Below are 14,457 nucleotides of genomic sequence, written 5' to 3' on the forward strand. Positions count from 1 at the left end.
CCTAGACCTCAATATAAAGCAAATTGGCCCTTTGGCAATATTAAGACCTATGCTCCATTGGTGCAGGCTTTGGACAGTACCAGATCTGGCTCCTTACAAAGAAGCACTAATGGAGCTAGTCGAGTTAGATAGATCTGTATCTTTCCCTTGGCTCCACGATGTGAGGTTTTGGTGTCTCAAACTAGGGCTTAAATCCTTCTGGAACGATCCTTATACTCTTACTGTGCATTCAAAGCTTCTCCTGAAATGAGTGTACTGGGAGCGTTATCTTTCTAAACTTCATCAAAATGTGAATTTGGGAAGATTAACCACACAGTTTCTGAATACTAAACCAAAACCCAACTTTGATGAATGGCTAGATGTAATGCATCCAAGGCGTGCAAAAATACTTTACATTAAATTTCGGTGCAAACTTCTGCAAATTAAGGCATATAATATAAAATGGGGCCGGTCGAGAAATAATAGAGACAATCCAATTTGCAACTTGTGCAATATGAGGAGTATTGAAACTATTGAGCATGTGCTATTGTTTTGCAAAGCTTATGATAAGTCTAGAAGGACGTGGATCCGCCCAATTTGTATTAATCTAGGAATAAGGAAGTACAAGGAAGCGGCAAGAATTTTGAGGTCGATACCACTGCTTATATAGTATTTGGATAAGCCAATCCCTATTAGCAGCCACATATATTAGAGACAAAGGGGCCCTAAGTCTCTAGAATATTGTAGGCTATGCAATTTCAATTGTAACCTAATGATAAGATCACTCTCTTATTTCTGTAAAATGTATTTAAGATAGCTAATTTTTTATATTAAGTGCTGAGGATATTGAGCAGAGATTTTAATTAATTAAATTTGTTTTAGCATTTTGCATCTTATAATACAATTAGATCTCATTGTTTTTTTGGACCAGGCCATATTGTTGCTTAATCTATTCTCTGCTTAAATATATCCTAAAGGATGCTGTCAACATTATACTGTCCTAGTACAGGAGATAGAGAAGTGACATAAAATACTCTTGCTGACACTAGAACTAGGAAAATTGATGAGCAATCGTGATTGTTAACAAGAGCGGGGAAAGCTTAGAATTGTTGATCTAGAGCTAGAATCCAATACCCTAGGATAAAATTAATAGAAGTCGGTTATATCCATGCAAAACAATAAGCTCTGTAAATCCTATTTGCATGCCATCTGTGTTTCCAACTTTAAGATCCGAAGTATTATCATGTGGAAGAAATATGACATTTTGGACCTAGCTCTAAGAGCTTATTGAATAAGGTTAAGTAAATGGAATCTAAGCAAACCAGAATTTGTGATGTACAATTTGATCAATTGATTGCTAATGATTTATTGTATTATTGTTTTTAGGAGGTTTTATTGATATTTATGTACATATTTTATTACTGTTACTTTATTGATGTATCTTTTTATGGCTTATAGCTGAATAAAGATTTGTACTGGGAGTCAATCTATGGAACATGTCATGAGTGATGTTATATTTGAAGTAATAAGCAGAGCACGGCGGGGGTGCAAGATATAGTGATCTCAATAATTCTTAACCAGTGAATGTCAGTGGGTTTGGGGTTTTCAAATTGTAACAGGGTCGCAGGGACCCTGTTCCGGAACGGTGCCCCAAGACCTGCTGTTCAGTGCCCCATGGTCACCGCCGACAACATAAGCACAGGAACGCCCGTTTTTAACCCTGACATCCGGGTTACATCAATAAAAAGAAAGGACAGACTAAAAAGGAGAAGAGCATCCGAGGAGGAAGAGGAGGAAGACCGGCGACAGGAAGAGGAGAGAGGTGTCCCGCAAGAAGAACCCCAAAATGGACAACCGCCTAGGGAGACCGGAACGAATAGCGGAGACAAAGAGGAACCAGAGGCACCTCGATGGGAGGATGCTCCGTTGACAGTGAGAACTTCCCGCTCCAACGCCAGCCACGTCCCCAGAGGGACGTGGCTTTCGCAGGCACGTGCCTGCATAACCAACCCCGGGCTGTTACTGGGTGGGAGAGGGGAGTGAGGACGGTGTGGGGCAGTTAAGGAGAAAACAGCTCAAAACAATAATAAAAATACCAGTTCTGAACTATATCCTGACTCTGATAAGATTATTAACGTCTCCAACCCACTGGGATATCCCACTTCCTCTACACAAATGTTTATGTTTGAGTTATTTCAAAACCAAATGTAACGTCACTTAAACCTTTGTTTTTTTCAGTGAATTGCTAGGGTTTTCTTAACCTAAACTAAGAACTTATAGTGATACTCAACTATAATGCCACTTTACCGTTTCCCTTATTCAGTGAATTTCTGAGTTTTCTTTTATGTAAGGTAAGATCATATTACCATACCTCATTATTATATTACTTTAATCTTTGTTTTTTTCAGTAAATTTCTGGTTTTTTTGGATACTGTTCAGTTAACTCCTCCGCTAAACACAACTTTCAGCCAGATACAGAGGGGAGTTACAAGCACAACTTGGCCTGTGCCCAACCATGCCAAGAGCGGCCAACACTCCATTGTACACAGCCTTGATGGTGCATAGCGGGGGGTTGGCCGCCAGGCCTGGCCTTTAGCCAGGCCCTGCACTCAATTCATAGTGGGTTGGGTCCATTTCCTGTGCTTCCATTCCCTATGCTTCACATGGTCTATAGCCATGCACAGAGGGAGATGGCCACAGGGACTTTGACTAGGCCATGTGCCCAATACCCCACAGATGGCCAACCCCCACTGCACACAGCCTTCTGCCAAGTGAAGTGTGAGGTTGGTTGCTGGGCTTAGCTGGAGGTCAGGTCCTATGCCCACCCCGCTGCGGGTAGCCAACCCTCTGCTGCACAGGGCCTTTGAATATGCACAGTGGGTGTTGGTTGCAGGGCCTGGAACGCAGACTCCCAACCAAACTTCACTACTGGTAGCCAGCCTCTCACTGTCCACCCCTTTTGTTTGTGCAGAGTTGGGGGTTGGCCACAGGCCCTGCACCCAATCTTCGATGGGTACCCACCCCCATGGTCAGGAAAGCCACTGCTGCACATGGCCCTTGGCCTTTGTGCAGCGGAGATAGACTACAGGTCCAATCACCATTAGGTGGTTTATCACCTCCTGCACATGCCTTCGACCATGCACAGTGGGGCACGGTCACCACTATGTAGTCACAGATATGTCAGGGTTTCCATAGGGAGGGAGCTGTTGTTTTGCTAATAACATTGGTGCCATTTGAGAAACTTCACAAGACCTTCCAAAAAAGGTCATCCACCTCTGCTCTTTCCTGGAAAGTTTTGGGGTTTTGGGGTGACCCACCAAGCGGCAGCCAAGAAAAAAGGGGGGGTCCCAAAACACTTCTTCCCCATGCCATTTCCATAGAAAGAATTAGACAATGATACAGAGAAAACAGCTTAACAGAATTTCACAAAATTTGGCAGAAAACTAGGGGGCATATTTACAGGAGGCTTGCACGGCCAAAGCATCACTTTTTTTGATGTTCCGGTGGCACAAGCTTCTCGGCCATATCTATGGAGTCACACAAAGCCACTTTGATTGGCTTTCCATGGCCTCATGGATATGAAGTAAGACAAAGCAGCGCAAATTGCTGCATTGCCTTACTGTGAGCCATGGAGGCGTTCCGCAGGGTTTGTGGTGGGTTTTCCTACACAACACCAATGGATTTTGACGCTGCCCCAGATTTACTTACTCACGTAAACCTGGGGAAGCACCAAAACCTAATGCCTCCCACAGGTGGCATAATGAGGAGAAATATTTTTATTTCTCCTTGATTTTCCTCTTTCCATGCATGCTGCATTCTGCAGCACACATAGAAAGAGGAAAACTCCTCTCAGGATTGTTTTTGTGCAGGAAGGTGTTCCCTCCTACCCTACAAATCCTGTATGCAACACAGGAACTCTTGCACCATGCTGCAAGGGTGCCTGTGCTGATGCTAGGCAGCTAGATGTGCGCCAGCACAGGGGGAAAGGACAGAAATGCACCATATTTTGGAAATACGGTGCATTCCTGCCCTGTAACATTGGTGTAGGGCAGCACCGCAAGAATACTTACAGCGCTACCCTACGCTAGTTCCCTATAAATATGCCCCCAGACCTTTACCATGAAAGCATGCTATTTGTGATGTGGTCTAAAACTATTTGGTATTTTTTGAGAAATTAATGTTAAAAAATTATAGATGTATTGACAGTGATCGCACTGGTGTCCAGCTGGACTGTGTATATTCAAAAATGTGATTGGTTGCAAGTGCTTTTTCCTCGTCGACCAACTCACTCATGCAGAACTCACAGTCTCTCGGGAGCAAGTGATCTGATTGGCTGGTCGGAACATGAAAAAGAAAATGGTGCCACTGCCATTACTGGACTCTTTTTATGTGCTGCACTATCATGCATCCTGCCTGGTCCACAGTTGCAGAATACACCCACTCACTCTCCACCTCCCAATTTCCTAGACCTTGATAAGTGCTTCTTCCAAAATGCCTCCTTGATCTAAGAACTCCCTACCTCCCAAAGCACGTTCAAAGCTAACATTAGGCTACATTAAGGCCACTGTAGACACTACTTTACGGTGCCACCACAAGAGACCTAAGGAGAGTTTCAGATTGCAATAGATGCACTCACAAATAGCCTTGTTGGTTGGGGAATGTTCATGCCAAACATCAAAATATTATTTTGTCTGAAGCTACCAAAATCCTTACACTGGAAATGAGCCCCCACATTGGTTAACTCCATATGCCCTCATCAACAAATTCCCCCTTATTTAATGCTTGTTTTCCTATATATATTTAGTAATTGTCTTCCCTCTAGGACAAGTGGCGCAGACTTATGGCTGCCGGACCAGTCTCCCTGGACATGTTTGAACACATCAGCCTAATGACCCTGGACAGCCTCCTCAAGTGCACCTTCAGCCACAACAGCAACTGCCAAGAGTGAGTACAATTCTGAGGGAAGTTGCTTCAAGAGAGAGCATGGGCATAGGGAGCGCACCTTAAGATTAGAATGGGCCTTTGTGAACTCTCTGAAAAAGGGAGAACCAGATTAGGAAACCCCACCTCAAGCGTGAGGGCAGGCTTGGGAGAACTTCCTTTAACAAAGAGCATGGGCGAATTGAACTCCACCGCAAGAGTGAGTACTGGTCTCGGAGATCTCACTTTAAGATGAAGTATAGTCACATGATACTCCACACACATCACGGCTCAGATTTACTAACAGTTTATGCAGCGCAACAAACCAAGGCAAGTTGTTGTGCTGCGTTACATGAAGGGAAGCGCAATATTTACAAAGATATGATACAGTTCAGCTGTCTCCATGCGCTGGCACACGTATGACTGCCAAGTACCAGTGAACAAACAGGCACCCTTGCCATGGGGCATGGCTGCCTGAGCTGTGGGCCTGATTGGTTTTCTGCAGGATGGTATACTTTCCTGCTCCAAAACAATGTTTTGTGGCTTATTTCTCTTTGTATGTGTGCTGCAGAATGCAGCACACATGCAAAGAGGAAATAAAAGGATAACTAAAGATATTTCCCCTTGTTACACCAAAGTTGAGTAAGCACACCATTTTGGCACAAAACTGGGTTTATTGACTTTAGTAAATCTAGGTTTGCATCAAAATATGTGGGTAAAAGGCTGGGAATACCCATGCTCTGCCCATTTGATGCCTCTGCTACGTGCATAACTTTTCTTGTTCAAAGTGACACATGGCCATGCAAATATCGATTTGCATGGCTTTGTAAATGTCACTTAAGCACTTGTTTTACCTTGCATCTACTTTCGTGATGCAATCAATCAATCAATCAGTTATTTGTAAAGCACGCCAAATCACCTGCGAGGGTCTCGAGAACTGATGCAGTGCTGGCTGCTGTGTGGTGATTTGCTCATTCAGACAGCCAAGTCTTGAGTCCTTTCCTAAATTGCTGTAGTGATGGGGAGGTTCTGAGGTACAGGGTGAGGTTGTTCCAGGCTCTGGCCGCTAGCTGGCTCTGCAGATCTGGAGGGTGTCTGCGAGGAAGAGGGAGGTGGATTGCAGGTGTCTGGTTGGCTGGTGGAAGGTCATGCACTTGTAGATGTATGTTGGTCCAATGTTGTGTAGGGCTTTGTATGCATGGGTCATCATCTTGAACTGGCACCTTTTCTTGATCGGGAGCAAGTGTAGCTTTTGAAGGTGGGGCGTGATGTGGGTCCATCTGGGAAGGTCAAGGACGAGCCTTGCTACTGAATTCTGTATTGTTTGTAGTCTCTTCAGTCTTCTGCAGTGATTATTAGATAGAAAGTTTTCCCATACTCCAGTCTGCAGGTAACAAGGTCCTGTTTGACGGTCTTTTTGGTGTTGATTGGGAGCCACCTGAAGATCTTGCGGAGCATGTGAAGGGTGTGGAAGAAGGCGGATGAGACAGTATTTATCTGCTGTTTCATAGATAGCTTGCTGTCCAGAATGAGGAAAAGGTTGCGTGCATGGTCCGTCAGAGCAGAGGGTGGGCCGAGTTCAGCAGGCCAACATGTGTTGTTTCATAGTGAAGTGTTTTTCCCAAAAATGAGGACTTCTGTTTTGTCTGTGTTCAGCTTGTTGCAGCTGTCCTTCATCCAGTCGGAGACGTTCATCATACATTTGTGGAAGTTGGCCCTTGAGGGGGTAGAGACTTCTGTCAGCAAGAGGATGAACTGGGTGTTGTTGGTGTAGGAAATGATGTTGAGCCTGTGTGATCTGACGGTGTTGGCCATGGGGTCATGTATGTGTTGAAGTGGGTAGGGCTGAGGGATGAACCTTGGTGGACCCCGTAGATGATCTTCTTGGGTTCAGAGTTGAAAGGAGGGAGTCAGATTTTCTGGGTTCTTCCAGTGAGGTATAAGGCAATCCATTTGAAGCGTGTTCCTGGATTCCAATGTGGTGGAGTCTGTTTATCAAGATGTGGTGGGAGATGGTGTTGAAGGCTGACTGATAGGTTTAGTAGGATGAGGGCTGCTGTTTCATTGCGGTCCTGGAAGGCCCTGGTGTCATCAGTGGCTGTGATCAGTGCTGTCTCTGTGCTTTGGTTTGCTTGGAATCTGGATTGTGAGGGGTTCAGGAGGTTGTTGTTTTCAAGGTGTTTGGTGAGTTGCTGATTGATTGCCTTCTTGAGGACCTTAGTTGGAATGAGGAGCAGAAAGGTGGGTCAGTAGTTTTTGGGGTCTGTGTATGGTTTCTTCAAGAGGGGTCTTAGTTCAGCATGTTTCTTGTCCTCAGGGAAAGAGGATGGGGTGATGGAGGTGTTCAGGACTTTCTTGAGCTCTGTGCCAATCGCTTTGCTCCTGAGGTTGAAAATGTGATGTGGGCAGAGGGTGCTCATGAGTGAATGGAATTCCAGGTCCCAGCTGGTGAACAGGTGTTCAGGTTTTATGTTCATGGTGGGAGGTGGGTAATGCTGTCGGCAGCAGTGGGTTAGTGTTCCAAATTTTTGTAGATGACAGAGATCTTGTCATAAAAGTCCGCAAAGGTGTTGCACAATTCTTGAGAGGGGGGTGATGTAATTTACAGCTGCTGCGGGGTTGGATAATTCATTCACGATTGCAAAGAACTCCTTGTTGCAGTTCTGGTTGCTATGCGGTCCATAAGTTTGTTCTTCTTTGTTTCTTCTATCAAGCAGTGGTAATGCTTGAGTGCTGTTTTGAAAGCAGTGAAACCTCCTGTCTCTTTGCTGATGTGCCATTTCCTTTCCAGTTGCTTGCATTTGCATTTGATGGATTGCAGTACTGAGGCAAACCAGATGGCTCTTCTGGTAGGTCTTTTGAACTTGGTTGGCTTGGCTGGGGCCATTGTGGCAGTGCATTCTGAGATCCACTGGGAGAAGTTCTTTGCAACATCGTCTGGGTCATGTGTTATGTCTGGGAGGTGGGAGTTGAGAGCATTGTTCCACTAGTTTTCTGAAATCTTTTTCCATTCTCTGTACGTGGAGTTGTGAGACAAGGTGCCCATGTTGGTAGGCCCTGAGATGGTGAAGTGGATGCAGTAGTTGCCGGTCCATGTGAACTGTGTGACATGGTTGTACATAAATCTGTCACTGGACATAAAGATGGGGTTTAGTGAGTGTCCTTCGATGTGGGTGGGGTCGGTGACGAGATGTTTGATGCAAGAACAATGCAAGTGATTAGTACATTTGAGCTATGTGTGAGTACTGACCAAGGTTAACCAGCCTCAGTAGATAATATATAGAACAAGCAAGCCCTAGCTTCAAACTGGAGACAAGACCTTGGGTACCCCTGACTCAAGAGTAAATGTGGGCTTAGGATGCTCCACCCCAGAAGATGAGTGTCGACCCAGGGCACCCCGACCCAATGTAGAACCATTGTGCCCACTCCTCCTCAGCCTATAGAGACAGCATAGACTTACTGCACACCACACCTCAAGAGGGAGTACAGGTCTAAGGGACACCTACCTTAAGAGTGAATACATACCTATTGCATCCCACCATCAGGTGTGAGTATTGACCTCTTGCACTACCATCCTCAGGACTGAGCGGCCACATTGTAAAATAACTTGGGGAATTTGAGTTAAATTTAGTGGTATATGACATTTGCAGAATTGCGTGGGTTTAGTGCTATATTTTAGTGAAAACCATGTCCTTGCATTCTTTGGAGGTGAGGATGCATTTTGCACAAAAAAATGCAAAACATAAAAGTGCTGCAAAAAAACCTGCTTGCATTCTTTTCATTTGTGTTGATCCAGTGCTCCCAAGACTGGATTTTTACCCAAATGGACTTGAAATTATATGACATATGTGATGGCATAATTTCAGGAACTCCAAGTAAGATGCACAATGGAGGAAGGTTACACAGACGTAATGAAAACATTGCCATGGTCTATTGAAACAAAAGTGGTAAAACTGTTCAGACAATTGTTATGAGATCCAAACCACATTATATAAATTATATGGTAGCCCCCTCTATCACACACACAGGCATGCTTAAACCACATCATCTGAAACTACCCTGAGGTGTCACTACAGCTTGAGAACCTCCATATTACACAAAGTTTGTGACCACAGTAGAGTTCTCCAGCAATAAATTGGACAGGTTTCCACAGGTGCATCAGTAAATACACATATTCAGAAAGAACTGTCCCAAAAAGTATCTCTGTTTCTTTTTCCTATTTGACATATGATTGATTGTTTTCCAGGAAATGTTGATTCTGCCCTGGGGAAAGGTTAATTAGAAATGGCTTACATTCTTGAAACTGCTGCAAGATAAATCGGGATGGAGCATGCCATACTTACTCTGTAGTATTTAGTGCAACCAGTGCCCAGAAGTATTGGTCTTAACCTTGTTTGCTACTCTGTGTGTGGCCCAAAATCCATCCCTGTCTTTGGCACAAAGTACATCCAAATGTGCAGTGCTGAATACAAGGTATGTTCAGATGTGTGATGAACAGTACCTCCTTTTTATGTATGTATGCATGTATGTTTTGTATATTGGTATTTTCTACAGTGCGAAACTAGCTGGCTAGCAATGGAGGGGGAATACCCATTGGGCAAATATAGGGGGAGAGGACAGCGAGAGGAAGTAGAACTAGTGGAAATGTTGAGAAATCAATTCATCAGAGGTAGTGTACCTTGAAGAGGTGAGTTTTTAGTTCCTATTGCAATATAGGATGGCTGGTGCTGTTCTGACTTACAAGGTGATGCAGTTCCGGATCCTTGGGGGTAAACGGAGAAGGTGTGTTTTCTTGTTTTCTCCTTCCTGTAGCACGCAGTCTCTAATCTGACAATGTTGGAGTTTCTCATCTGATACTTACCTCCAGATAGTGTTAGTTTGTTATCTAGCTAGACAAGGGTGTTAGCGTAAAGGGCCTAGTAGGTGATGCAGCTGGCTTGAAGATAATCTGGACATGAGAGGGGGTCCAGTTCAGGTCATTTAGCTCATGAGTGAAATTATCATATTTCCTCTGCCCCTTGTTGAACTATACTGCTACATGTAGGATACCTTTGAGGGGAGAGCAAGGGATGTCTCCAGGATGCTAATAAACAGGATGTGGCATTCATTTAGGTGAGATAGAACTAGTGTTTAACTGTTGTTCTGAAGTACTCTTGTGGGCAAAAAGGGTTCACTTTTTTCATTTGATAGTGTTGGAACCAGCAACCAGGTTTCTTTGGTCTTTTTGGCAATGTGTGCTGACAGTGAGAGGTTTGAGTCCAGGGTTAATCCCAGGGGTTTGGCCTGCTCTGTCACATGGGTGTGAAGCTTATTATGTGTAAGTTGAAGAGCCATGACTAAATAAGAATATATTTGCTGTTGTTGATAAACTGGAGGAATCTGGTATTCATGAGGTTTAGCATCAGGTAGTTTGTTGACATCCAGATTTGGATGTGTTCGAGACAGCTTTTAAATCACTTTATACTTTATGTTGTAGGCTGAAGAGATTTTGAGACTCAAGATTCATCCTTGTGTTTGGCACAAAATATGTTTCAGCTGTGCTTCACAAATTTCATCCCTGTGTGAGGCACAAGGTCCATCCCAGTGTGTGCTGCATATTATCTTCTGTGTTTGACACAAGGTACATCCTGGTGTGTGATGAAAAATATCTCCTCTGTGTGACACCATATTTAAACTTCACCAGTTTCATTCTTGTATGAGGCACAATCAACATCCCAGTGTGTGCTGTAGAATATCTTCTCTGTATGGCACAAGGTACATAAAGATGTATGGTACAAAATACCACCTCTGTGTGACCCACAATCCATCCTTGTGACTGGCACACAGTACATGTTCCACCCTTGTGTGAGGCACAGGGCATCACATCCTGTCGTTCAGTTCACAACACCTTCTGTATGGCACAGGGTATATCCTGGTGTACAATGCAAAATACCTCCTGTGTGCCATGCTATACATTCTTGTATTTGGCTTCATAAGTGTGTGTGTGGCAAGGGGAAAATTCCACTGTGCAGTGCTGAATACATCCTCTGTATAGTATAACATGCTTCCTTGTATGTGTTGCACATAACCTCTTGTGTGTGTTCCATGGTTTAGGTTTCTCTGTGTGCTGCAAGGAACAACGCTTCATACAGCACAATTTCCTTGTGTGTAGTGCAAGGTGCATCCTTGTTTATAGTATGACGTAGATTCATTTGTGCACCATAGATTATGCATCTGTGTATGGTGTATGATATGTAGCAGGATAGATCCTTGTATTATGCTAGGGCAAAGCTCTGTATGTTGTCATTCTTGAGTGCCTCGTGAGTAGACTGCAGATTGCTCAAAACCATAAAGCAGCAGCTCTCATGGTTCTGGTACAGTATTGTGTAGACTTCCCATCAAAAGGCCATGCAATGGCTTCCTATGCGCAAACATAGAATTTTTAAGTTACTTTGCCACGCACCGAAGATGCTACCTGCTACCTGAGCAGAATGATTTATTTGAATCACTCTACCAAGGTGCTTTGTTCCAACACCATTTATCTATCTACAGCTCCACGAATCGCCGCATGAGAACTGACACACGGCTCTTTTCTTTTCAGACACCTCATAATTGGAACCTTCTTGCTTGTAATCTACAACTAACTGAATATTCTCACTTTCTAAGAGAACCTGTAGGCTTGGTTGGTTTGAGGACGTGGTCCAGTCCCTATATTCCAGTTTCATGTTCCTCTGTAGACTTTCTGAGTGCCTAGGCACTGATTTGTGATAAGTAGGTGCCCTCCAAAACAATATACATAATGTAACTAGGCTGGAGAGAGTTGGAGAGAGAAGTGGTGGGGAGGTTTGCTTCGGAGGGCAAGCTACTATAATAATTGAACAACAGAGTTGTGTGCTGTTCTGTTATAAATTGAACCCTACAGCGTAATAGGAGGTCTGACACAGAGAGCATGTCTATTCGGATACCCAGAAGGGTTATATTTGAATTGACATCACTTTATAATTCTCAGGCTAACCATACATCAGCCCTTCTAAGCTTATCTAAACGTAGATGTGGTGTGCTGTTTGGGTTGTGTCATATCTGTGGACTGTAAAGTGTAGATTGTACTTGAAGGCACACTTATCTTTCCACTTTATGTCCCAGGTTGTGGGATAATGTGCTTATTTTGGAAATAGGCATGTTTTAGCTTTCATCAGGTGAGCTATATTGTTGTGAGTGATGTTGCATCAATGAACTGATGTTTAGCAACAGAGAGCCGGAAGAAGTCTAAGAATTATCACAATTGTGGGTGTCTTTTATGTTGCAGGAAACCAAGTGACTACATTGCAGCTATCTACGAGCTCAGCTCACTGGTGATGAAGCGGGAGCAGTGGTTGCCCCACCATGTTGACTTCATCTACCACCTTTCAAGCAATGGGAGGCGGTTCAAACGCGCCTGTGGGATTGTTCACCAGTTCACTAAGAGTGTGATGCAGGAGCGCCAGAAGGCACTCAGCGAGCAGGGGGCAGAAGCATGGCTGAGAAGCAACCAGGGGAAACCAAAGGACTTTATTGAAATCCTGCTACTATCCAAGGTTGGTAACCTTCAGCAGCTCAGCATGGAGCAGCATTGGAGAGGTTACAGTACACTGTAGACCATGGACCACAAAGGAAAGGGAAGGCTATCCAGGGTTTCCAATCCATCACTTCATGAAGATGAAAGGCTGTGCCAGCTCATTAAGAATCAGTCCTTGTTATCTGCGAGTCACATACTGCTTTCTCAGCTATATGCTTAACCCATCAAGCTGTCTTGCTAGATGTCCGTTTCATACATGATCACATGATTGCCTTTCCCACAAACCACTTAAAACCTTGGTGGGTAGCTCTTTCATATGAAAGAGAGAGCATGTTTGCAAACATGAAGAATAAAAATATAACCTCTAGTGCAAACGTAAACACATAAAAAACCCGATAGATGTTTGTTACAAACAGGTATTAGAAGGAGTTCAATACAAGTCTTTCTTTTTTTTAAAGTGTGCTGTAGCTCGGAGCGTGTAGAAACATGTAGAAAGATTCTAGCTTGTCTCTATCAAAGGAGTGCAAAAAATAAACACATTTTCTCTGCTTGTCATTGTAAGCTATCAAAAATTGAGCAGAAGGAAGAAAAGCAACGTTAGGTTTGTCGCCTTTCATAGCAGGTGCTGGCTCTGGCAGCAGACATTGTGATCTAAGTACTCAACTGTAATACCCTTATAATAGTCCAGTTCTGATGTCTTTTATGGTCAGCGGCTTGGTGCGTCACAAGTTGCCAATTATAGAGATATTAGTGACTGCTGTGTATACAGGAAGTACAGAATCCCACGTATTATAATATTATAATAATAACATGAAATGATAGACAGGGCATGAGTTCATACATAATGAATGAGCACCACCCACACTCAGCAGGTGTGTAGCATTTTTGGGGGGTGTTTGAGGTGTGCCCCTCCTCCCCCTCAGTAAATGAATTTTCTGATAAATAGTTGGGTACAGGTGCTTTCAGTCGGTATGGTGAGATGTGTGTCAGATTTCACAAGGAATTTTTACATACAACCAGACAAAAACACATACACACTCCCTTTCTGTTTTGAAGTCCTCAAAAATATTGATTATTTGACAAAATATTGTGTTTTCTTTCTTAGTACTCCTATCAGTTTGCATTCCTCTCACATTACATTGCCCCTTAGCCCCTCTCATGCACCCTGCTTGTCGTATAATGTATTCTAACGTTATACACCAGCGTGTTTGTCAAAAACATCTGCAGTTCCCCCCTTCAATTTTACTGATGAAGCTACTCAGTGACCAGGGCAATGCACAATGACAAACTTGTAAATGCTCTCCTGCACCATTCTCACACTGAGTTTCTCTATGGTGTCATTCACAGGACGCGGATGGCACACGACTCACAGACGAGGAGATAGGCGATGAGGTGGACACCTTCATGTTTGCAGGTGAGAGAAAGAGGGGCACCGTCTTACTGATAAGCCACACATTTAGAGAGTGGGCACTTGTGGTCTTGAGGAGAGGAGGGAAGGAACCTATGGCACTATCATTGGGGGAGCCTGGTATCAGGACGTTCTCTAGGGAGCACATTGTGGTAACATATACAACTGTAGAATGTAAGGGTGAAATGTGCCCAACAGAGGGGGTCCGTCTCAATGAGCAACACACACTCTGCCACCTACATGTGAGTAGGGCTTGTTGTATTTCCTGTGGCAAAGGGCACCAGGCTTTGTTGCTATGACAGGTATCTTCCAGATGATGTCTCACCTGTTTAACCCTTTGCATGCATTGGATGGCCGGAAGCTGTTGGATACGACAGTGCTCATATGTGTCGGACGGCTCCTGGCTCGCATATGGCACTGGAAATAGCTCTGGTGCAGGCACCAGCAGGGATTTCCCTTTTGATCCTTTCAACCTTGGGAAGAGCTTCTCCAACAATCAAGGCTGAAAATATCCCCAATCTGTAATGATGATCAGCACACCCTGCGCCCCAAAGTCATTACATGGAAAATGAAAGTAAAATGAACCGTTTGGATCTTTTGCTTTCATTCTTTTTGG

The 14,457-nt window shown here is 43.9% G+C and overlaps 1 protein-coding gene across 4 annotated transcripts in view; it reads left to right on the plus strand.

The window, feature by feature from the left end:
- Positions 1-14,457, plus strand: part of LOC138292020 (ultra-long-chain fatty acid omega-hydroxylase-like) — an 87,239-nt gene that overhangs the window by 53,944 nt on the left and 18,838 nt on the right. For all 4 annotated transcript variants that reach the window (XM_069230334.1, XM_069230336.1, XM_069230335.1 and 1 more), the window contains exons 6-8: positions 4,802-4,923; positions 12,185-12,452; positions 13,781-13,847. In XM_069230334.1, coding sequence (XP_069086435.1) covers positions 4,802-4,923; positions 12,185-12,452; positions 13,781-13,847 — 457 coding nt within the window. The remainder of the gene's footprint in view (positions 1-4,801; positions 4,924-12,184; positions 12,453-13,780; positions 13,848-14,457) is intronic.

Source organism: Pleurodeles waltl, chromosome 4_2 (genome assembly GCF_031143425.1).
Source record: "Pleurodeles waltl isolate 20211129_DDA chromosome 4_2, aPleWal1.hap1.20221129, whole genome shotgun sequence".
NCBI classification, from domain to species: Eukaryota; Metazoa; Chordata; class Amphibia; order Caudata; family Salamandridae; genus Pleurodeles; species Pleurodeles waltl.